Source organism: Bos taurus, chromosome 2 (genome assembly GCF_002263795.3).
Source record: "Bos taurus isolate L1 Dominette 01449 registration number 42190680 breed Hereford chromosome 2, ARS-UCD2.0, whole genome shotgun sequence".
Lineage (NCBI taxonomy): Eukaryota > Metazoa > Chordata > Mammalia > Artiodactyla > Bovidae > Bos > Bos taurus.
The window spans coordinates 91,354,718-91,380,966 of record NC_037329.1 but is presented as its reverse complement, the minus strand read 5'-3'; the positions used below and the strand labels follow the sequence as shown (position 1 = coordinate 91,380,966).

Sequence of the window (26,249 nt, the reverse complement as noted above, 5' to 3'; positions counted from 1 at the left end):
TATTACTTGCAGATCCCTTTATTTTCCTCACGTGCTTTGTTATTAGTACAGTACTACTTGAAGTCAAAATAAAAATGGAGAAAAAAATGAGGAGATTTTAGGGATAACAGGAGTCAGCAGCCTCAAAGAACTATTTTAAAGATTCCTGGCAATTTTGAGTAGTGGCCAGAAAAACACTGGGTATGGTTTTCTCTCTGTTCTTTGTATCTAAATGGTCTGAAATATCTGGAGCACGAAGTTCAATTTAATAAGCTCTAAATCACATGCATTTTTGAATTAGTGGGCACCGAAAGTCATAAAGTAAAATGTAAAGACAACCAAAAAACCTATCAATAATAAATTGGTTCAGTAAGTTAGGCAAAAATATATACACTTTTCATAAAATCAAAAGATTTCAACAAAACAAGCATGACTGGTTAGTAGTCTCTAGAAAGGAGAATTCATTGACTGTGGGCCAAAGACAGGAGGAAAATCTCTTTGCCAAAGGCATTTTAAAAAATAATCTTTCAATTTTAAACCATGAAATGCATAACATAGTTTTAAAAATTATATTTAAAAAAGACTTTGACATCATTTCAGATTTAAATTTTATAATACAGTATAGGCAATCCATTATACTCATAAACCAATTACTTAGAACTTAAAAATAATTCTTCCCTTAAGTAACTATTATAAATGGAGATTAGATTCCCATGCCAGCCTTAATAGTTGCCAAAACCTATTCAGTAGTAATTTAACCATGAGTTATTTATAGTAACACTTACAGGACAAAGTTAGTCTTCAAACAAAAACCAATGGAATGTAAGAAATATGACTCAAAGCATGGCTTAGGGAACAAGGGATCATTCATTTCTGATTCTAAGAAGAATGAAATATATAAGAGGTGGCAGAAAAGAAAGTAAAATGGTGAAAATAAAAACAGACATTTATACTTATTAAGCACTTACCATGTGCCTGGCACTCTGCTTACCATTTTACATAGAAGATGCCACTAATCCTTAAAAGTACTCAGTGGGAAAACTACTAGCACAAAATCAGCGTAAGTGGGCTGCAGGGCAGAGTCAGTGGTAGTGAATGAAAAAGGAAAGAAAATTCTGAGGATCAGTGACTACAAACAAAGAAGCAGAATTTCCAAGGCCATCTGGAAAATCAAGTCCCAAATTGATAGGTCTATTCACATATGAAAAGTGTTCAAACTGTAGGCAGTCATAAACTGACCAAATAGTCAAAGGGTGATTACTTTATTAATAAACAAAAATTAGAATATAAATTTTAAGTCTGTAAAGGCATTAATCAAATAATCAATTAAAATGATGCTTTCAACATTTTAACCCCACTGCTCTCTTCCCAATCACTGACTGATGCTGTAAAGCTCCAGAGCTTGCAGTCAGTCCTCAGTGAATAAAAGCACTGCCCATAGGTATCTGCCTTTTAAATTATCAGCAAAGTGATTCTTATGCAAAAATGAGATATTGTGTGAACTATTTCATTTTATATGTGAAAATATATGTATTATATACTTCATATATTACTTTGGGAATTACATAGTGAAAACTGGTATATCTAAGACAACCTTTTAGAGCTTGAGGACTTATGTTTTACCTTAGCAGCTGGAGATTTGTTCATTACTGCTGTCAAAGCCTGAATAGCTGATACAGCCAAATAGTCCAACTGTCCCTGAAACACCTACCAAAAAAGGAAAAAAAGAAAGAAATTAACAAATGTATTCAAGATTTATATTGTTAGGAAACCTTTTCTCTGAAAACCTGAAAAAAAATAATTATTTAACATGCAATACATTCCTCTTCCAATGAAATGGATTTCTGAAACAGCAAAACCTGTAAGACGAGTTACATACTTGACAGAAAATAAGCCATGTGTCAAAGAGAATAAGGCTACATTCACTCATTACATTAAAATGCTTTGGGAAGGGAAAAAAAAAACCAAGCTTCATACATGCTGTTTAAAAGTAATGGACAATCTCAAAAGGAAGGGAGGGAAGGCTATCATGATATGTCTTAATTTTCCTTGAAACTTCCTAGGTTAAAATTTCATTAGCATATATAATAAGGTGTATAAAACAGTCTTATAAATGAATTGGTATACGCCTATACCAATCTATCAATCACATTTGCAAACAACAATGTACATCTATTTGTACATAAAATACAGAATTTGAGGCAGAACAGAAAATGAAGTGTGTGTCTATAAGCACTGTCATGTTTTTAGATGGCAATCTTTAATGCCAAAAGCTGTAAGGAAAAATAAATAAATACCATCTCCATTTTGTCTGTTTAAGCTTCATCAAAAAGAAGAAAGTGAAAGTCACTCAATCACATCTGACTCTTTGCAACCCCATGGACTATGCAATCCATGGAATTCTCCAGGCCAGAATACTGGAGTGGATAGCCTTTCCCTTCTCCAGGGGATGTTCCCAACCCAGGGATCGAATCCAGGCCTCCAGCACTGCAGGCGGATTCTTTACAAGCTGAGCCACAAGGGAAGCCCAAGAATACTGGAGTGGGTAGACTATCCTTTCTCCAGGGGATCTTCCCGACCCAGTAATCGAACCATGGTCTCCTGCATTGCAGATGGATTCTTTACCAACTAAGCTATCAGGGAAGCCTCTATAAGAAGAGATGTATTAAATTTCAGGGTAGTGCATTCAGAGCAAAATGAAAACAAAACCAAAATAGAATATCAATGATATAAAAAAAAAACTGAATATGAATGTTAACCATTGCACTTAGTTGACCACCAAAGCATAGTTTGAGGACTGCTGCTGCTGCTGCTAAGTCACTTCAGTCGTGTCCAACTCTGTGCGATCCCCATAGATGGCAGCCTACCAGGCTCCCCCGTCCCTGGGATTCTCCAGGCAAGAACACTGGAGTAGGTTGCCATTTCCTTCTCCAATGCATGAAAGTGAAAAGTGAAAGTGAAGTCGCTCAGTCATGTCCGACTCTTAGCGACCCCATGGACTGCAGCCTACCAGGCTCCTCCGCCCATGGGATTTTCCAGGCAAGAGTACTGGAGTGGGGTGCCATTGCCTTCTCCAAGTTTGAGGACTAGAAAGTTGTAAAAATTACCAGTCCACAAAATCTACTTTTGGGTAACATATTACTATGACTGGAAACTCATTATCCCACAAATAGAATTCCCCTCTTTTCCTCCCACTAAAAATGATGTGAGTAAAAGGGCAAGGATTAGATCTTTGTCACTGTAAGCTAACCTCTACCACTTTCAGGCAAGCTATTTAAAGCTGGTATTTTGACTTTTGTGGATGTTGTTTGTTTATTAAACACTATTATATAAAATAAACATGTAACAGGTATAATAAATATCATAGTCATTAAACATTCTGCATACAACTAAGTGTGAAAACTACTAGCACAAAGAATTTCATACAACTAAGATTTTTTCTAGACTCTATAGAAGAGAACTAGGCACACAGTGCCTTAATCAGGAATACTAATTGTAAACCTCTAAAAAAGATAACTATAACTGTTAGAGAAATACAGAAGAGCAGACTGTAATTGATATTTCACATCCAGAAGAAAAAATAATAGATTATCATGGCTCTTTTTATACCGTAGATCTGTGTATACATCTGGTCATTAAGATAATGTTAATAAAAGACATCGGGTATGTAAGCTCTCTCAGACATTCTAGGAAAGACAAGAAAGCAATTTTTATAGGTAGATTTTTCCAAACTACATTACATAATGCATAATTAAAACCGAGATGAATTTTATATTTCTGTCTAATACCTATATAGAGCTGAATTTTTAGAAAAGAAAAATATGCTAAATTATGACTCAAAGAGTTGGGCATCTTCTTCCCTTCCTCCAAGATTTGGGTTGTCCATTGAATTATAATCATTATTTATCAACAAGAGGCAAAGAATCAAGATATTAAAATTGATCAAACATATTCACGAACAAAGCCCTAGATCCCAATACACCACAATGCTTAGAAAATGAAGCCCCCAAAATACGGAGTCATCACCAGGTGGACAGCATTGAAACTGGGATCCCATTCCTGTACTTTATGTCTCAAAATGAAAAGAAAATACACATACATGCATGGGATACTGTTGACTGTTCATATCCCTCAGCAAGATCTCAATATATTTATCTTTTAGATAGAAGCAATTTTTAATTTCTAAAATAATTTTCAAAAAATAATTACTCAAGATTAGAAATAGATAAGGTTTGTGTACTTTAAAACATAAGAAGAAAAGTACAGGAACAGGTGCTCCCATTGACTGATTTTGGTCTTCAGCTGATACAAGATGCAGGCTTTGTAGATACCTGGTCCTCATTCATTTCTGTCAGTAATTTGTTGGCAAGGTCTTTCTCGTTCTTGTCTGCCACCTTACTGTTAGCATTTAAAAATAGCTGTTAAAAACAGAGATAAGAATAATGGAGAAAGAAAATTAAATTGTTACCTATAAGTAGAAGCGAAGCTTAAATGGATTGCCATGTCTCTTGAAAATAAATCCAGGAAGCCACTCATGAAATATACCACTTTAAAATGACAATCAACTATCCATTTTTTCAATGACCAACTAACATATGCTACATAATTAATTATTATTGATTCCTCTCTGAAACTCAAAGTTACTAAAGTAAGAAACAACAGCAATAATTAAATAATTATTAGGAATACTTAGTTAATGTTCTTGAATTCTTCAAGAATCAGCAGAGAATGACTCAGAAAAGAAGGAAACTGCTACTGAGACAGACTAAAGATACTGTAGTAAATAATGTGTAGTAATGGTTCTGTAGCCATGCATGCTTGTGAATTACTATTTAACTTTAAAAAAGGGGTCTTTCTAGCAATACTTCTTAGAGTCTCAAATATGCTAATATGTACTTTGACAAGGGAGGTCAGTGTGTAGCATTTCCCAAATTTATATGACCACATATTTTTGTTTAAAATTTTATAGCAATATTCTCAAAACTCAGGGTTGATTCATGTTGATGTATGGCAGAAACCAACACAACACTAAAAGCAATTATCTTCCAATTAAAAATAAATTTTTAAAAATTTACAGTAGTACTCTCCCAAATTATCAAGAGTTGAGCATAATTTATACTATCTTGTATACTAGAAACAGGGATTAGGAGTATCTATAAATTACATATTTATGAAAAATAACTGTTTTCCAAAATATGCTTTGATAAGGATGGCACTGCTTTTACATTTTTTTGCACATTTTTTAAATGTCTGGCTTAAGAGAAAACAAATGAGCTCTCCTATTTGCTTCTGCATTCAGACATTTATAATGTTGTTTTGGTTAAAGTTCAATAAGAAAATTAGCCTCAAAAAGAAACTTGGTTAAGATCAGACTTCGAAGACTCCCTAAAATGATCCTGGGGATCTCATGATTTGAGAACTGCTGGGTTGAAATATTTACAGTCATTAAAAGTAATCTTTCAAAAAATACATGATGGACTATGGAAAGACTCATGATATAAAATATTTAAAAGCAGAATAAAATAACACTCAGTAGTATTCCAATTTTGTAAAGGAAAATACATCTACATTAAAAATATACACATAAATATTGTTATTATATTTTGTAGTAATTTAAATATTATGCACATATATATGCATTGTAAAAAATATTTAAAATATATTTTTATATTTCTTTTTCCTCTGAAACCTCCACACTGTATTTTTCTACAAAGTAAATAAAAATCTATATTTTAAAAATAAAAAGAAACTTGTTCAATGTCAAAAGTCACTATGGCAATGTGTGTCCAGAGGTGTGCTTCCCAAAGTCAGGCTTTCAACTTTACCATTCTGTCTATTCATTCCTAACACTCTTTTCCATAAGGTATTCTTTTGTTGTTCCTCTCCTAAATTCTCATTTTCTACTAAGACTGTCATGATGATGAATTTCTATGGTAGTTGATTTTAAAGAGTAGATATAAAGAAGAAAGAGAAAAAAGTAAAGAAAACAAATTAGATGAGCAAGGCCACATCAAAAGCTTTCCAGAATTTTAAGTCCTCAAATGAAACTTTATATACATATGTATATTTTAAAAAAATGATTTCAACTAGCAAAGTACTGATGGAGAAGGAAATGGCAACCCACTCCAGTGTTCTTGCCTGGAGAATCCCAGGGACGGGGAGCCTGGTGGGCTGCTGTCTATGGGGTCACACAGAGTCGGACACAACTGAAGTGACTTAGCAGCAGCAGCAGCGAAGTACTGAAGTCAACATAGTGGTTTTGAATCCTCTTTGCTGCTAAAAATTTGCCGTTATTTTCTTCACATTAATTTAAATATTTTTGGACAGCTTTAAAAAATTTTTCATTAACTCAAAGCATATCTCCCCTTTCAAAATTTAATATAGTAAAACAAAATAATGCTTAAATATTTAAAGTTCATCATGCTGCTGCTGCTGCTGCTAAGTCGCTTCAGTTGTGTCCAACTCTGTGCGACCCATAGACGGCAGCCCACCAGGCTTCCCATCCCTGGGATTCTCCAGGCAAGAACCCTGGAGTGGGTTGCCATTTCCTTCTCCAATGCATGAAAGTGAAAAGTGAAAGTGAAGTCGCTCAGTTGTGTCCGACTCTTAGCGACCCCATGGACTGCAGCGCACCAGGCTCCTCCGTCCATGGGATTTTCCAGGCAAGAGTAAATATATGATTCCTTGGAACTATATTTAAAATATGCTATAGTATGATGAAACTCAAAAGTTTTTACACAAATATTCAAGGAAATTAATGCGTATTTAAACTGGTTGGTGAATGTCACGCAAGAAGAGCAAAAAGAAAGCATAGAAACTGCAGCAGAAAGCCTAAAGATTTCCATGTAATTCATGAATTGTTTATGATACTTTAAACTTTAGTTGGCAATGCTTCAAATGGGTATGAATATTTAAATGACAACTGTCTTGATTCTGTATTATTATATAAAAGAATAAATGATTCATTCCTTATTTTTAAAAAAAATTTTTAACAGAAATCAATCAGACATCTGTAGCATCCTATTATACATTTAGGAACTTAAGTTTTCACAATATGTCAAACATTTTTATACATTCATAAATCATATCACCTATCTCCACCAAATGTTTGTATATACAGTGAACAAAACCTGTAATTCTCTTATACCTAATACACAGAAAACATTCTGCTACTGACTAAACAGTGGCTTTAAGTACAAATAATACAGTTAAAAAACCACATATAACAATGAGCTTAGGGTCAGAATACCTGTGTAAGAAATCCTACCTCCATCATATATTAGCATTAACCCTGGACTGGTCAGTTAATCTCTTAGGACATATTTCCTTATTTGTATAATAAGAGAGTTGGGACAGTTTATTTCCAAGGTTCTCCTTTGTTTTTAAAACTTAATGAGTCCTTTGGGGATAGACATGTATACCCTGCTATATTTAAAATGGATAACCAACAAGGACCTACTGTAGAGCACACTGAACCTTGCTCAATGTTACGAGGCAGCCTGAATGGGAGAGGAATTTAGGGGAGAATGGATACGTGTATATGTATGGCTGAGTCCTTTTGCTCTTCACCTTAAACTATCACAACACTGTCAATTGACTATATCCCAATACATCATGGATTATAGCTTTATCATGGTGAAGGGGCTTGGTTAACTCAATGAAGCTATGAGCCATTTACTTTTTACAAAATTTTTTAAAAAACTTAATAACTCTAATGTTTAGTGAGGAATTTACAGGGATTCTGACTAGAATATTCCACAAATACAGAATACTGCCAGGACAAAAGGCTCAGGTCCCAAAACCTAGCTTTCCTCTCCAAAATGGGTTTCTTCTCAAAAGCAAAATGTGTGATAAATAGCATCAAAGTGAAAGTGAAAGTCAGTCAGTCGTGTCCGACTCTTTGTAACCCCATGGACTATACAGTCCATGGAATTCTCCAGGCCAGAATACTGGAGTGGGTAGCCTTTCCCTTCTCCAGGGGATCTTCCCAACCCAGGGATTGAACCCAGGTCTCCCACATTGCAGGTGGATTCTTTACGAGCTGAGCCATAAGAAAAGCCTAAGAATACTGGAATGGGTACCCAAAATTTGAGCACACTCCAGGAGTTGGTGATGGACAGGGAAGCCTGGCATGCTGCAGTCCATGGGGTTGCAAAAAAGTCAGACACGACTGAGCGACTGAACTGAACTGAACTGAACTGAGCCTATCCTTTCTCCAGGGGATCTTCCCGACCCAGGAATAGAACCAGGGTCTCCTGCACTGCAGGCAGATTCTTTACCAACTGAACTATCAGGGAAGCCCAAACGGCATAAAATAATTAAATTTTATTTATTTACTTATTTTTTATTTTGGCTGTGCTGGGTCTTCATTGCTGCACAGGCTTTTTCTCTATTTGTGGAGAGCAGAGGCTACTCTATTGTTGCAATGTGTGGGTTTTTCACTGCAGTGGCTTCTCCTGTTATGGAGCACGGACTCTAGGGAGCATGGACTCTAGGGCCTGTGGACTTCGATAATTGCAACTCACAGGCCCAAGAGTGTAGCAAATGGCCTTAGCTGCTTCACGGCATGTGGATCAAGGATCAAACCAGTGTTTCCTGCACTTGCAAGAGGGTTCTTTATCACTGAGCCACCAGGAAAGACCATCAAATAATTAAATTTTAAAACATTATGACCATCAGCAAGTTTCAAGATCTAAATTATAAGAAACCTTGACTTCTAACATGGTAGAAAGAGTAAATATTAGCTTGTTGTCATGACAGCTATGTCAAACAAACAGTTTTGTATTCTTAAAAAAAAGGTACTGCTGACCATATGACAGAGATTTTTAAAAATTATATCTTAGTTTCACATACTGTATAAATGCATACCAAAAATTTTAGTAGAAATTATTTTATCCTAGTGATTCATCCTTCTGTAGTATGTGATTAACAGTTTCTCTACACATGTGAGATCTTGTCTATCACTGAAGTTATCATTATAATTCATAAAGCCACACTGCATTTTTACAACACAGAGAAGGTTTTACAAATATTTCTCTTATGTTGCTTTCACCTCCCTTGGATTTCTTCTCCAAGAATGATTTTTAAAAGGTGGACAGAGAAATCTTGACGCTTCAGTGGTAATTTGGTACTTGTGTTGACTTCGTAAGTATTCATTCTGACTTATTTTATCAATATATTGTTTACTATTTTATGCTATTCTTCATAGTTTTACTGTAAGTTAAGCAACATAGTGACATAATGCTTTCAAAGATACTCTCCTAACTGTGTGGAAAAATTCAAGGAGCTGACGTTAAAATTTTTATTCTGGAATATTCTCACAAAATCAGAATGAACCCCTAGTATTTTTCAACAGGGAATTCATGAAAGGAATACCTCAAATAGAAAGTAAAAGCTCTATGAAGTAGTTTTATTTTCAAAGGGTTTTCACGAAGCTCTCTAAAAGGTTTTTGGTGGCATCTTGATATTTATGCAAATATATAATAATCAGAGATATCAGTTATTATGTACTCATATGCAAATCTGCTACAAGTGTAAATCAGTAAAAACTTTTAAAAATAAGCAAATTGGAGGTATACATCAAGAACCCTAATAGTATTCTTGTTTTTCTATTTTTCTACATTTTCCACTTATAAGTTTTTTCCATACAGTGCTCCCTGCTTTAAAAAATGTATGCTCTTTGATCTAATAGTGTACTAGAAATAGAATTCTGTCCCATGAAATTTTAAAGAATTATGTAATAGCAAACAAAACTGGAAACAAGTTAAATATCTATATACTTAACTAATACTATACTTAACTAATAGGGAATATTTAAGTAAGTCATATATTCACTTAATATAATAATATATAAATATTAAAATCATAACAAATGAAAATGCTAATGCTGCTGCTGCTACTGCTGCTAAGTCGCTTCAGTCGTGTCCGACTCTTTGTGACCCCATGGACTGTAGCCTACCAGGCTCCTCTGTCCATGAGATTCTCCAGGTAAGAGTACTGGAGTGGGGTGCCATTGCCTTCTCTGGAAAATGCTAATGAAATAAACTTAAATGAAACAAAAGTATAAAAACCTATGCTTATCAAATGCTCATACCAAATTTTAATAACGTGTAACAAAAAAAAGATTTTAAAACTTAACAACAAAAAAGCTAAAAAGAAAATTTAGAAATGCACCAAGAACCTCACATTTTTCTAAAGACAATATAAATGGCCAATAAGCACATGAAAAGATGCTCAGTATCACTAATCATTAGAGAAAAGCAAATCAGACTACAATGAGATGATACCACCTCACACCCATTAGGACAGCTATTATCAAAAATAAGAGAGAGGAAGAAGAGGAAGAAGAAGAAAAGGAGGAGAATGAGGAGGAGGAAGGAGAAAACAAATGTTGATGAGAATATGGGAGAAACTGGATTCTTGTACATTGTTGACAGGAACATAAAACAGTGCTGCCACTATGGAAAACAGTAAGGCACCTCAACAAATCAAAAGTTTCATTACTATGTGATCTAGCAAGTCCACTCTGAACATATGCCGAAAAGAATTTAAAGTAGGGTCTGGAAGAGATATTTGTAATACTCATGTTCACAGCAACATTATCCATGATAGCCAAAAGGTAAGATCAACTCAAGAGTCCATCAACAGATGACTGAATAAATAAAATGTGGCATATATATATATATATATATCCATACAATGAGTTACTCTTCAGTCTTAAAAGGAAAGGAAATTCTGCAATATGCTACAACATGGATGAATCTTGAGGTATTATGCTGAATGAAATAAGCCAGTTATAAAAATCAAACACTGCATAATTCCACCTATATGAGGTACTTAAGAGTAGTTAAAATTATAGAGACAGAAACTGTAGTAGTTGCCAGGGGCTGAAAGGACAGGAGAATGTGAAATTGTTTAATGGATACAGAATTTCAGTTTTACAAGATGAAAAGTTATGGGGAATGGATGGTGGTAATGGTTGCAACATCAATGAGAATGTATTTAATACCACTGAATGATATACTTAAAAAATGATTAAGATGGTAAATTTTATGTTATGTGTATTTACCACAAATTTAGCTATGGTTATAATATGTTCGAGATAAAATCAAAACATAAAATAATAGCTTAAAATTAAAGACAATAATAATAGTAATAACAGAAAAATACCTTGCAGTTCTGTAGCAGTCGTATGAGATGTTCAAAGCAGTTACTGTTAAGAAAAATAGCCTGAAGAACAGGTCTATCTGTGCAGTCTAACATGGCTGTGATGGTATCTAGGAAAATAAAAACAAAATCGTCCATTAATAAAGTGGAATATTTGGGATCACAGAAACATTCACTCTAGCTGTATATTTAACTTAGGCATTTCAGCTGACAAATAGATGTAAATTAATAGGAAATAATAAGGAGGTGGAGTAGAAAACAAATCCTGTACTTCTCTAGAGAAGGGAAAGGCTACTGACTCCAGTATTCTGGCCTAGAGAATTGCAAAGAGTAGGACACGACTGAGCGACTTTCACTCTCACTCACGCACTTATTTCTTCATAAGAAAAGTGAACATTTTTATACTTTATTATAAAAAGTATTTATTTTTGCATATATGAGTTATAAATATTTTTCAGAGATTTACTTAGGTGTTCTTCCATTAATTTAAGTGTAACAAACTGTGGTTCCCAACTTGCTATGAATAAGTAACACCTGATTATATTTGGCAACACAGTTTCATTTATACAGCATAAAATTAACATATAGCCATCATGAAAATGAGAGTTAGGTAATTAATCTATTTGTGATGATGCTTTGGTCCTATTTCCTACCAAAAACAATGTCCTCACTTGGAAATCAAGGGGAATTTGACATAAGTAATATGAAAGTTCGTAACAAAAAAGAAGTCCATTCAATAGAGACTCAAATTTCCTTATAAACTTCAAATTTATAATTTTAAAACACTATATTTTATAACATAGAATACAAACTATATAAGGTGAATCTATATACAAAACACTGTTGTAATGAATCATTAAGTTTCACTAAGATTTTGATGTCCAGTATTTTTTAAATTGGACACCACACATACCCACACAATTTTTAAAGTCTCTAGAGTTATACAACAAACCATTAGTGTTGGTTACGTCAGATGGCAGCATATAAAAACCTTTTCCTTTTAACTTCTCTGAATTTTCTAGTTTAGCTATAATGAAAATATTTTATTTCCATAAAAAAGAACTCTCAGTTAATAATATTAGTATACCTATTCATCTAATAAGAATACAAAAAGAAACCACATATATTGGTTAAGGAGTCTGCAGGGAGCAGAGAGAAGGAGAGGGAAAGAAATTGGGTGAGGAAGCAATGGAGGGGGAGAGAGAAGCACAGAGGGACACAGAACAACCAACACAAAGAAAGAGAAAGAAAAGCAAGACACACACACAGAGGATCTGAGGAATCAAAACAAAACAAGAAACCAGAAACTCTCAAGAGGAGGGCCATGCTGAAGCAATGGCCATAGAGATCTTAGAGAAGCTCATACAAAACTGATTACATAAGACCCTTTGCTGTAGGTTAGAAATTTACAAATGGCACTTCCTGAAAATTTACTTCTAAAATTTCAAAATCACAGTTGATTTTCTTTTTTTTTTAACACTGATGCTTTGAGAGGATTACAACTTTCAAAAGAGAATATAACGGCTCAATTTTGTCACTGCTAAAGCAAATACGTGAAAGACAAATCAATTGCACATTATTTTAAAGTCAAAATCTATAAACAGTCACACAAAGTCTGAATTAAACATTCACTATTTTCTATACAATGGTCGTGAATTCTAAATGAAAATGGAGAATATAAATGTAAAACAAGTAGATTCAAAGAAAACCAAACAGAATAAACTTCATCTAATACTCACTCAGCATTTTGATCTGAAGAGCTATGAACCGGTTTTCCCACTGTCTGGACCTCCTTTGATTAGGTAAAGCTGAATGATCTGAATTTAGCAATTTAAAATAGTTCTCCAGAATAGTGCTGGTTTCCACCTGACGCTGATCGGAGCTACTAGTGAGAAGGATATGCACTACTTCTGTAAGGCACTTCAGAGTAAGTTCTACCTTCCTACCCACTTCTTCAGGATTTCCATCCTCCCAAGAATCACAGTCAGCCAAAACTCTCATAAGAACTTCCATGGTGGCTGGAGAAATTGCTTGCAAAGCATTCTTCTGAAACATGAGAGACAAAAAAAAAAAAAGTGAAATCCAAACCTAACTGAAGTGCTATACATTTGCAAAAACAAAGAGACTTTAATAAATCTGCAGACAGTTTTTTCTTTAAAAACCAACATTACAAATTTTTTACATGGATACTCTGACAGACACTGCTGGTGTATTACACATATTAAGTCTTTTCTTCACTACTAATAGAATTCTAATTTTATTCAGAGAGTAATCTGCTCATATAGAAAACTTCCTCATCACCCTCCCTTGTAGCTAGGGGTAGTCCTTGGTCACGAATACATGCCAGTAGACCAGGAAGAGGATATCACTTTACAAATAAAAGAGGGAAGGATCCTTGGCTCTTGGCCTTTTCACCTTTTGCAACTGTGCAGCTATCTGATGGAGTTTTGCAAATGAGATGCTGTCAGCTTTTCAATATCTCCTTCAAAGGTAATTGGCACCTGCCATTTGTCTCCTTCTTCACTAACCCCCTATCTTTGTGTCCAAAGCGCAGACACGATGGCCAGAACTCCAGAAGCTATTTTGTAGCATAAGACATCACAGTAAGGATAACATATTGACATTAAAAAGGAACCCAAGTCCCCGAAGATCTCCTAAAGCCACCAAATTCATTCTGGACTGTTTACTGCTTTTTTCTTTTTAATGAGAGAAAAAGGTAAACTTCTAATTAAAGCTGTTAGAACTTTACTACTTACTGCTATAGGGCATGGCAACCCACTCCAGTATCCTTGCCTGGAGAATCCCCATGGACAGAGGAGCCTGGGGGGCTACAGTCCATGGGGTGGCAAAGAGTTGGGACAGGACTGAATGACTTTCACTTTCACTTTTAAGGAGTTATAAATCTGATACACCCATGATATACTTCGTGCTTATAATCACAAGCACTTTGTTAAGTACTTTACATATACAATGAGTCATTTGGTCCTTGTGTGTTGTTATTTACACATTATAAATAAAGAAACTAAAACACACATAAATAGTTTATCCAAGGTCATACAAATAGTTAGAAATGACGTAGAATTAACTCTGGCTCCAGAGCCCTTGCTCTTAACATAGCATGAAACAGCATAAATATGCTTGCAGGAAGCTAGGCAAGATGCTGAGGAAAGGGAGACCAATCATTGGACTTTAAATCTTCAACTCCTTATGATAAAGGTATTATTATGTCTTTTAGATCCTCCATTTATCTAAATACCCCTGTACTGAGGCTATATTCAACAGTCTTATGATTTCAATATAGTTGTAATTATAGCTATGATCCAATTATAGGATTTTGAGTTATTTTCAGTATATAAAATAATAAACTGGCCTTTAAATATCCATTTGATTTCCATGTGAGTTTTAATTACTGGAAGTCTCTTAAGGTTCAATTACCCGGAGGCATTAACAAGTCTGGATTTGTTCAAAAAGGGTATGGGCTCCAACCAACTTCTCCACTAGTCAAAAAGAATGCCATTTCCAATTTTGTTCCTGTACACTTACTAATTCTTAGTAGTGGAGAAATGATGGAAATGGGGAAGAACTGAAGCAAAAGACGGATATTAGCTAATAAAGGAAAGTGAAAAAGCAGATAAAGTGAAAAATAAGATTCTGGTCACCATTCCTCTCACAACGGAGACTCTTTATCTTCTACGAGAGTGAAGAGGAGAGGGCAAGGTGACCCACTAGGAAATCCAAACAGTATTATTAGCAATACCCATGATTTTGTCATCAGTAGAAATCATATAATTTTCATGTATTACAGTTACAGTATCTTTAAACATCAATTATGCTCATCTCTTCTTCGAAATTACATTAGTCACTAGACTTGCTGCTGTATTTTTTAATTTGATATGTTATAAAGAAGCCCATTACTATGTAACAGACTTGTTTTATTAATATTTTAGTAACTGCATTTCAGTATAGTTTCCTTTGTGATGGTGTGTATTTTCTTTCAGGTATGTGAAAACATTCTGACAAGAGGCTATATCAGACTGCCAAAGGGTATGTGGTACAAAATGTGTCAGAAACCTCTGATCTAAATTTGTGGTTAAATAAAACAAGTAGAATGTTCCTTCTGAACTATAACCTGTTTTCAACTAGCAGTTAGACTCAGAGTTTACCACAGCTGTTAAGACATTCAACTGAAAAAAATAAACATTACTCAAACTTCTTTACTGTAAATAATTTTAAAAAGTTGAGTGGTTGAAAAAATGAATATAAACCATGTATGTATGCACTTAATAATTATAAGTAGACAGAAAAGTGACTAAATTCATATGTCCTAGGAAATGAAAGTCTGATTTCATCAAGTGAACTATCAGAGATGACTATCCTCTATATTCTAAAGCAAAAACTGGAAGCTGAAAGTCAATATAGCTAAGAACTTCATATACCCAAAACTGTTAAATCTAACTATTTATGCAGTACTTTTATAGTTAATGCTAATATTATTTCTTGAATTTTTTTTGAAATTCATAAATAAAACTAAGTAAATTAGTTTTAAACAAGATTTAACTTCAGAAAAATATTTGTTCATTAAATTGCAAAAAGACAAACACTTCATTAAATAACCCATGGCAAACTGTTTGTAGTATTTACCGTCATTTTACAGATTAACTTTCAACATGTTCCTCACCTGCCCACCAGCTACTATGGCTCCAAAGAGATGCAATAAGCAACACTTAAGACTCTCCTTGAGATGTTCACTTTCTTGAAAACACTCTGTGAATACAATACACAAATAACTACATAAGATTTCTCAAATAACCACATAAGATTTCTTTCAACTGATTGATTTCTAAGGAATGTTTGAATGGAAATATTAAAAATTATTTGTGAAAGGCTGAAATTTATTAAAAAGCAAGGTTAATATGCATTTTTCATAGAAAAAAAAGAGAAACCATCAATCTTAACATATACATCTGCCTTATTCATTTTTATGACTAGAGAGCATTCCACTACAATGACATACCTTAATTTACTTAACTAGTTCTCTACTGATAAACATTTATGCTTTTTCACTTTCTTTTGATACTGCTAACAATCCAGTAATAAATATCCTTTCACATACATCACTATACACAAAGAAAGATTATAACACGAGAATGATTTCCAATTTTAGACACAAAAAACATTCAAAAAGAAACAATTTTCAGTTAAAAGGTATTGATAAATTTAAAACATTAAGACATCTCAGCTATGTTGGAATAATTTCACTATACAAGGTTTCCTGCTATAAATTACTACAAAATTGGGCAAAATAGGTTTTAGAGATTTTTTTTGGTTCTAGAAATTGAAAGTGAACTCAAGGATCACCTCAGTTTCCGGTTTATAGACATTTTCTGAACAAATGTACAGAAAGGGGAACCCTAAAAGAACATGGCTATTTCCAGAGATAGGAGACAGATTACAAGTTGGGGGAGGCCTAGGAAACCGGAATTCATAAAGCAGTACTAAAATGAAGGAAGCTATACAGAAAAAGCAATCCAGAAATATGCAAAGGGCTCATTTTGAGTCCAAGTACCAATCCTAATTTAAACCATGAAATCCCACCAGACAGCCAAAAACCTACAAGAGGTTGTAAACCAAATTGTGAGATTTCACACACATGACAGAGTTCTATTCAGCCAGGAAACACAGAGAGAGGGTGTAAAAAAAGATACACTATGTAAATTCTAATCATAAGACTGTTGGAGTGTCAGCAATATACTGACACTGACAAAACAGGCAAGAAATATTATCAAGGCAAGGCAAAGAATATTACCATGGATAGAAAGAGACATGAAAATACGGCTTTTTAAAAAATCTGCAATAGTTTATTTTACAGACTGTACATCTACACTTGAGATAGATATTTTGGGATAAATTAACCAAATACGTGCACAATCTACATGCTGAAAACTATGTAAAATTGACTGAAAAAATAAGTAACATACAAATAATTGATGAGATACATCAGACTCATGAGTTGGAAGTCTAAATATTCTTAAAGTGGCAATTCTCCTCAAATAGTCCCAGAGATTCAATACAATCTCAATCAAAATCCCAGCAAGCTTTTTTGTAACAATACTGAAAAACAGATTCTAAAACATGTATTAAAATGCAAAGGAACCAGAATAGCAGAAACACCTTGAGAAAGAAGAATAAAGCTGGAGGTTTTAATGACTTCAAGACTTGGTATCAACTCACAATAATCAGTACAGTGTAGAAACAGCATAAAGGCAGACACACGGAACAAAAAGGAGAAGCCAGAAGTCAACCCATGTTTTACTGTCAACCAATTTCTGACAAATGTGCCAAGGTAATTCAAAAGAAGAAAAGAACAGTTTCTTCAACAAATATTGCTGGAACAATAATGAGAAACCTTAGGCTAGATACAAAATACCGACTTAAAACAGGTAACTGACCTAATAGAAGAAAACATAAGAGAAAATCTTCATGACCTTGAGGTAATTAGCAAGATTTCTTTGGGAAGACACAAAAACCACAGATCATCAGAAAAATTTTATAAATTAGATTCCACTCAGATTTAAAATTTCTATGTTTCAAAAGACTCAAATGAAAAGATAAACATTCTAGGAGAAAATATTCTCAGTGATCAAGTTTAGAATAATTTTACCATCAAAAACTACAACTGAGGGACTTCCTTGGTGGTCCTGTAACTAAGACTCTGCATTCCTAATGCAGGTAGCCCAGGGTTCAAATCTGGGGTCAGAAACTAGATTTTACATGGTGCAACTAAGATCCTGGGTGTGCAACAAAAGTCAAAGATCCCACGTGCTGCAACTAAGACCCGGAACATCCAAAGAAATAAAAATAAGTATTTAAAAAAAAAACCTATAACTGATTCTAAAATGCTGAGTAAATAAAAGACTGAGTCCACAGTGATACATAAAAAAGGGAGAAATAAAACCTTTGTCCCACTTAAGTATTATTTGAACTCATTTTGAAAACAGTAAAAGAGAAAGATTTAAGTACTTTATGCAGCCTTTTCAGGAATAATTGTAATTTATCTCCAATGGATGAGGGAAAATTCTTTTTAAAGAATATAACAACTTATGGAAGTATAAGAATGGAATCTGAAGATAATATTGCAACCCTGAATGAAATAACTGCAAGTATCATCAATGAGTGCAAAAATATTAAATGAAAAAGTATTGAAAAATAAGATATTCACTCTATGCAGGGTAAGAAAAACTCTTCTTCCTTCTCTATTAGAAAATGCACCAAGAATTCAATCACTGGAAATATGACAAATGTAGATAGTCAATGCGTGACAAACGTGTTACCAGGCAACACTGTTCATGGTAAAAATGCCCCTTGATCTGGACTAGAAAGATTATGATGACTATAAATAACCTGATGGGAACTTATAACCCTGGGCTTCCCTGATTTCAGTGTAAATTATAATTTAGGCATTTCCTTTCCTAGGATTTAGAAGTTACATTCACGGGTATAATGGTATAAATGTCTTCTATGGGATACTGCACTTCAAAGGCAGGGCGGCTCACACACCCATCAGTTTGGTTTCATATCCTGACTTGGAAAATCCAAGAAAAGCCCTTGTAATGTTGTGAGATCTCCTTCTGAAAAGAAATGCCTACACTGTTTCCCTGGAATGCTGGTTTTCCCGGTGTGGACACATGAGCTTGCTTATCTAGCTAAAACCAGTATCACTACTGGTGGTCAAGCAAAGTATTGCATTCATCTTCACCAAGCAATCAAAGAACTAATTGATAAGCAGACCTTTGGTCCGGTGCAAAATGTCCAAAAGATATTTGGTCCATGCCAAAAGCTCCTTGATATTTGGTCCTACCCAAAACTATTCAGCACGAACCAAATATGCTCATTTTGGACAGGACTAAATTTCAAGGACCTTTTGGCATAGCCAAATGTCTTATGGACATTTTGCTGTTGTTTAGTCACTAAGTCATGTCTGACTCTTTCCAACTGCATAGAACCAAATGTCTTTATATACATTTTGTGTTATCTGCTCAGTTGCGCCTGAGTCTGCAACCCCATGCACTGAAGCCCACCAGACTCCTGCAACCATGGGATTTTCCAGGAAGAATACTGGAGTGGGTTGCCGTTTCCTTCTCCAGGGGATCTCCCCAACCCAGGGATCGAAGCTGGGTCTCTTGCATTGTAGGCAGACTCTTTACTGTCTGTGCCATGAGGGAAGACATTTTGGGCAGGATCAATTGCCCTACAAGGGACTATTTCTGTCTTATTTCTTAGAGGGGGAAAAGGTGAACAAAAATGTGGTAAAATGGCAAAATGTTAAAATCTGACAAATTTGAGTGGGAAACACAGGAGGTTGCTATTACATTCTGCAAAATGTTCTATATTCTTGAAATACAGCATAATCATTTTTTTAAAGAAAGAAAACTAGAGTCCATATAGATCATACAAATAGGAACCAATTCTCTCAAGATTATTTTCAGTAAAAGTTCTGAAGTTCCAAAATATACTATTGTCTTTAAAATATTCAGCTCTTCTCAAAAGAAAAACACTCAGAGAACAGAAAATTAAATAAAACCAAGAGGAATAATGACAGCAAAATAACAATCAACTTCTCTAGTAACAGGTTCTTAGAATCTTTATCTTATAAATACACAAGCTGAAACAAGGTCAGAATCAGAATAAGAATAAGGAATGATCAGAGTAACATCAGAATCAAAGCAAGAGAAATTAGAGCTGTTACTTACGATAAAAGAAAGGGACGAACTCCACTGTGAGAGAAGCTGGTTTATATTTCTGTCTGCTCTTTTCCACAGTACTAAAGATTCGTCTACCATTAAAAAGAAGTTAATGGCATATTACAACATGGGCAAATGGAGAAGGCACAATTGCAAAAACAATGATAAACAACACTTTGCTTTTCATTTGTATATTAAAAATACACCACCAGAATTGGAATAAGCTTGAAAGGGAAGTCTAGCCAATAATTTAAATGCTCACCTACTGAAAGGATTTTTTCTTTTGAATTGTGCAAAAAAATTTACAACAGTTACTGGTGAAACATAGCAGCCACATTAAAAGTCTTATAACAACTGGAAATAGAAAAAGGAACTAGCCTTTTAAAATTTCCAATCTGTAAAAGAATTTAGTCTATCAGATCAGATCAGATCAGTCGCTCAGTCGTGTCCGACTCTTTGCGACCCCATGAATCGCAGCACACCAGGCCTCCCTGTCCATCACCAACTCCCGGAGTTCACTGAGACTCACGTCCATCGAGTCAGTGATGCCATCCAGCCCTCTAATCCTCTGTCGTCCCCTTCTCCTCCTGCCCCCAATCCCTCCCAGCATCAGAGTCTTTTCCAATAAGTCAACTCTTCGCATGAGGTGGCCAAAGTACTGGAGTTTCAGCTTTAGCATCATTCCTTCCAAAGAAATCCCAGGGCTGATCTTCTTCAGAATGGACTGGTTGGATCTCCTTGCAGTCCGAGGGACTCTCAAGAGTCTTCTCCAACACCACAGTTCAAAACCATCAATTCTTCGGCGCTCAGCCTTCTTCACAGTCCAACTCTCACATTCATACATGACCACGGGAAAAACCATAGCCTTGACTAGATGAACCTTTGTTGGCAAAGTAATGTCTCTGCTTTTGAATATGCTATCTAGGTTGGTCATAACTTTCCTTCCAAGGAGTAAGCGTCTTTTAATTTCATGGCTGCAGTCACCATCTGTAGTGATTTTGGAGCCCAGAAAAATAAAGTCTGACCCTGTTTCCACTGTTTCCCCATCTATTTCCCATGAAGTGGTGGGACCGGATGCCATGATCTTCATTTTCTGAATGTTGAGCTTTAAGCCAACTTTTTCACTCTCCACTTTCACTTTCATCAAGAGGCTTTTGAGTTCCTCTTCACTTTCTGCCAGAAGGGTGGTGTCATCTGCATATCTGAGGTTATTGATATTTCTCCCAGCAATCTTGATTCCAGTTTGTGTTTCTTCCAGTCCAGCGTTTCTCATGATGTGCTCTGCATATAAGTTAAATAAACAGGGTGACAATATACAGCCTTGATGTACTCCTTTTCCTATTTGGAACCAGTCTGTTGTTCCATGTCCAGTTCTAACTGTTGCTTCCTGACCTGCATACAAATTTCTCAAAAGGCAGACCAGGTGGTCTGGTATTTCCATCTCTTTCAGAATTTTCCACAGTTTATTGTGATCCACACAGTCAAAGGCTTTGGCATAGTCAATAAAGCAGAAATAGATGTTTTCCTGGAACTCTCTTGCTTTTTCCATGATCCAGCGGATGTTGGTAATATGATCTCTGGTTCCTCTGCCTTTTCTAAAACCAGCTTGAACATCTGGAAGTTCACGGTTCACATATTGCTGAAGCCTGGCGTGGAGAATTTTGAGCATTACTTTACTAGCGTGTGAGATGAATACAATTGTGTGGTAGTTTGAGCATTACCTGGCATTGCCTTTCTTTGGGATTGGAATGAAAACTGACCTTACCAGTTGACACCTAAGGCAGTAGTTTATACAGCACGACTAAAATCAAGCTATTTTGTGGCACTTTCTGAAATTTTATTTGGACACACAGACTCCATACTACTGGCTTCCTTCACAATGAAGGATACTGATCTAGAGGGCTGGAATCACAATTCCAGTAGTTTTGATGGCTGAAATATTTCTACTGACTTTGGTAAGACCAACACAAACAGCATGTGCTTTTACCAAGAACATTTTAATTCAACACAAAATAAGTGTATCTTAGATGCGCATGGTGGATATGGGGTTTAGGGAACAAAGGTTACTGTTATGATGATACATCAGCAACTGGTGGCTTGTTGAAAAATTAGAAAAATATATATACATACTTTTTTTCTCATTCCCTGAACATGCTTTTAACACTGTTAGAGCCAACAAAATAGAAAATATTTGGAGGACAACTACAAAGAAATCCCATATATTTAAATATGAATTACTGATAAAGCACTACATTAAGCTGCCTTCTTCTTAACAATCTGAACAATACTCCATTATGTTATTGAAATTATTTTCCTTGTAACTGTAAAGTAAGAAAAGCCAACTGACCATAGAATAAGACAAACAGGATAGGACTCAGTACTAATCGAATAAAAAGTTCTAAGATTCAGCTCTAATATCGAGATTCACTAGAAATCATATCAGACACCATTTGTTACTGCACTGTTTTCCAAATCTATGCCTATTTCCATTTTCCAGAGGGCTTAGGAATTATCATACTTCTGTATTTACAAACATAACATCTTGGAACATCACTGGATCTTCCTGTTTAATTAAGACCTTACCAGGGTTTTTAGTGCATGTCTTTAAACAATACAAATATTACTAGTTTCAAATAAAAAACTGAGTCAAACTATAAAAAAAATAAAAAATCAGTCATGTTGTAGAAAAATTAATTTTAAAAGGATGAAATCTGATTTAGCTTCAGTTAGGCTTTTCCACAATATTATTTACATTTTGCACATTATTAATTATGATATTAACTAATAGAATATATATCCTATCCAAAGATCCTGTACTGCAAACAATAAAGATTCTCATTTGATTAACACAATAAAAATATACTCTTGTGATCTGTGATTAATGACTCATTCTAAAGGCCCTGTATTAGATGTGACATACAAACATAAATAATTTCCATTATACTTGTAAAATTTAATAAGCTTAATTAAAAGAGGAGAAAACAATTATATCATAACAGGTATCAGAGCATAAGTAATTTACACTGCATGCTTTCAACAGGTTGAAACAGAACAGCTAATAATGTATCATTTTTAAAACATAGTATATTTGGTTGCTCCATTATTAACTGGTAACTGGCCAAGCATTTAGCACCTAGCTGATGCCAATACACAGCAACAGGTTGCTGAGAGGGATGCAAAATGTTTGTTTGCATCTCAGTTTTCTAAAGTTTATGTCCCCTGGTCAATTTTTCTATGCTTTTTTTGTGTTCCCATCATACCTAGAACATAAGTTTTTTATTCTCAATTTTTAAACTTTTTATCCGGAAATAAATTTAAACTCTGGCAAAAGCTGCCAGAATAAAAATAGTATAAAGAACTTCAAGAAGCGCTTACTCAGGGTCATTGTTTAAAATCTTATCCTAAATGCTTTATAATTTGCTTACTCTTCCCCCAAAATATATATGCACATATATTTATATATGTGTGTGTTTATGCTGCTGCTGCTAAGTCGCTTCAGTCGTGTCCGACTCTGTGTGACCCCACAGACGGCAGCCCACCAGGCTCCCCTGCCCCTGGGATTTTCCAGGCAAGAACACTGGAGTGGGTTGCCATTTCCTTCTCCAATGCGTGAAAGTGAAAAGTGAAAGTGAAGTCGCTCAGTCACGTCCGACTCTTAGCGACCCCATGGACCACAGCCTATCAGACTCCTCGATCCATGGGATTTTCCAGGCAAGAGTACTGGAGTGGGGTGCCATTGCCTTCTCCAATGTGTATTTATATATGTACACATATTGAGACCTATAATTTTTCAGAACATTTAAGGGAAATTATGAATATTATGCCCTTTTACCTCTAAATACTTGATAGTGAATAATTCCTAGGAATAGGGATACTGTCATATATAATATTACAGTACTGTTATAAATCTCAATACACTTAGCATTAACGTTATACATTTATTGAAACTACTATTATAATCCAATATGTCAACTGACCTAACAGTGTTCTAAAGCATTCCCACCTTCTCGTCCCTAAGTACAGTTTCCTATCCAGGGTCAGGCATTGCATTTGGCAGTCACACCTCTTTTACCTTCTTTAATCTGAAACATTTCCACAGCTTTTCTCTATGATACTTTTAAAGAATGCTATCTCCTAACTCTTCCTTTTATTCACTAAAATGTTGTCCCTTTGGAGTTTGCTTGATGTTTCCATACAATTAAGATTCAGATTATGCATTCTTAGCTGGAATATTATACATGCAACGATGGGTCCTTCTTAGAGTATCACAGTTGTAGGCACAGGGTGTCCACCTGATTCTGAATGATGACGTTAATTTTGATTATCCAGTCACTGTACTATCCAGTACTGTACAAAATAATTACTAATTTATCCTTTGCAACAAGAAAGTAATTCTGTAGAGAAACATTTTAAAATTATGCAAAACCCATGTTCCTTACCAAACTTTCACCACCGTAGATTTGGATTCCTAACTTTCCTATAATGTGTCCAAAATGTTGATTCTTTTCAAACATCAGCATCCCCTGTACATTCCTAATTGTCATTTGACCTTCTAATGGAAGCAAGAGCCCTCTCTACTCCCTTATTTTTCTCTCTCTCCCAATCTTTATCAATCAATCACTGGTACAGACTTATGAATTCCTTTCTTTCTCCATGGTTTATGACTAAAGACAACTTATTTCAACATATAAAGGAAAGCAAATGTATAAGTGGATAGGATCATTATATTTAATGGCAGTGATAAGTCATTCAGTCATTTCTGACTCTGCAACCCCATAAACTATAGCCTGCCAGGCTCCTCTGTCTATGGAATTTTCCAGGCAAGAATATTGGAGTGGGTTGCCACGTCCTCCTCCAGGGGATCTCCCTGACCCAGGGGATCGAACCAGTGTCTCTTGCATCTCCTGAATTGGCAAGTGGATTCTTTACCACTGAGTTACCTGGGAAGCCAGTTATATTTAATAGCTGGAATATTTGTTCCTATTATTTCTATTAGACTCTTCTTGCTTTAGCTAAAAGATGTGTTATTTCAATAAAATATTACTATATAGAACATACAAAGTACTACCACATAGTCTATATACATGTTCTCTCAGTTATTAACTCTTTTTTTTTTTTTTTCAGTTATTAATTCTTAACCACTATTCAACAGTGGCTATTCAAAGTGAGGGTATCATACCCTGGAAATCCTGAAAATCCTATTTTAAAAAAATCAAAACATTCTAGTAACGAAATGTTGTAGGAAGTAGGAATTGCTTATAAATAAGACAAATTACACTGAATATAAAACATCTTCAGATTGAAAGTACAGCAGACAGGGAGATTGAAAAAAGAGATCTGACTGTAGGTGACAATATACCTATTCTTTTCCCAAAGGTAAGAAAGTCATCTGAGTTTTTTATACTCTTTGAGCTGTGTACTGGTAATTATGCCTTTGTTGCTAAGCTACCAATCCATCATTCCACATTTCATCTGCTTTGTGATGCAGGATAGGCATGCTACAAACTATATTTCTTTTTCTCCAGGTACCTCAGTCTTGGTTTCATCAACACTTGGTACTAAATGGAGACTGGAAGACTGAATGGTTGAAAGGGGAATGATTCTTTATTGCTTTTCTTTTTTTCACCAGCCAACAGTTCTTAACAATGGCATTCACAGTTGGTTTCTGTCTTCAGCTTATTTTTGGCAATCCCAGAACCAGCTCTTCATGGCTGCTCAGTGATATCAGCACTGGCTTAGGGCTCTTTCCTCAGAAATCTCATACCCAGGAACTGCAGGACCCCTTCTCTGAAACTTCTAGTTCCTGATAACTCCAAACTCTTCCCTTTGTTCCCACAGCCCCAGGGAAGTAGCTGCTTCCTAAAGCCACTATTTCTATATTACACTAGTGTCCCCCCTTTTGCTCTTTGAATCCTCTAATACCTGGCTTCCCTGGAGGCTCAGAGGGTAAAGCGTCTGCCTACAATGCGGGAGACCTGGGTTCGATCCCTGGGCCAGGAAAATCCCCTGGAGAAGGAAATGGCAACCCACTCCAGTGCTCTTCCCTGGAAAATCCCATGGACTGAGAAGCCTGGCAGGCTCCAGTCCATGGGGTTGCAAAGAGTTGGACACTACTGAGCGACTTCACTAATACCTACTTAAAATTTTCCTTTTGCTATATTCTCTCTTTTAAAGCACTGGTTTCTGTTTTCCTAACTAGACCTTGGCTGACACAAGGTCCACAATTTAAAATAAACATTAATACATAAAACATTATTAAAATTCATTTACAAATTATGAAATATGCTTTTATAAAAAGAGAAATTTCCTTGAAAAATATGTATACTCTACTTGATGCTACTGTGCTCTGAGATTTTTTACCAT

General features: G+C 35.1%; 1 protein-coding gene across 4 annotated transcripts in view; it reads right to left on the bottom strand.

Moving 5' to 3' along the window:
* Nucleotides 1-26,249, bottom strand: part of NBEAL1 (neurobeachin like 1) — a 174,618-nt gene that overhangs the window by 97,612 nt on the left and 50,757 nt on the right. For 2 of the 4 annotated variants that reach the window (XM_024975022.2, NM_001435445.1), the window contains exons 7-12: nt 19,896-19,978; nt 15,824-15,909; nt 12,885-13,191; nt 11,149-11,255; nt 4,311-4,397; nt 1,603-1,686 (exon numbers count right to left, since the gene is read on the bottom strand). In XM_024975022.2, coding sequence (XP_024830790.1) covers nt 1,603-1,686; nt 4,311-4,397; nt 11,149-11,255; nt 12,885-13,191; nt 15,824-15,909; nt 19,896-19,978 — 754 coding nt within the window. The remainder of the gene's footprint in view (nt 1-1,602; nt 1,687-4,310; nt 4,398-11,148; nt 11,256-12,884; nt 13,192-15,823; nt 15,910-19,895; nt 19,979-26,249) is intronic. The other 2 variants (XM_024975025.2, NM_001103173.1) reach the window with 1 other exon arrangement.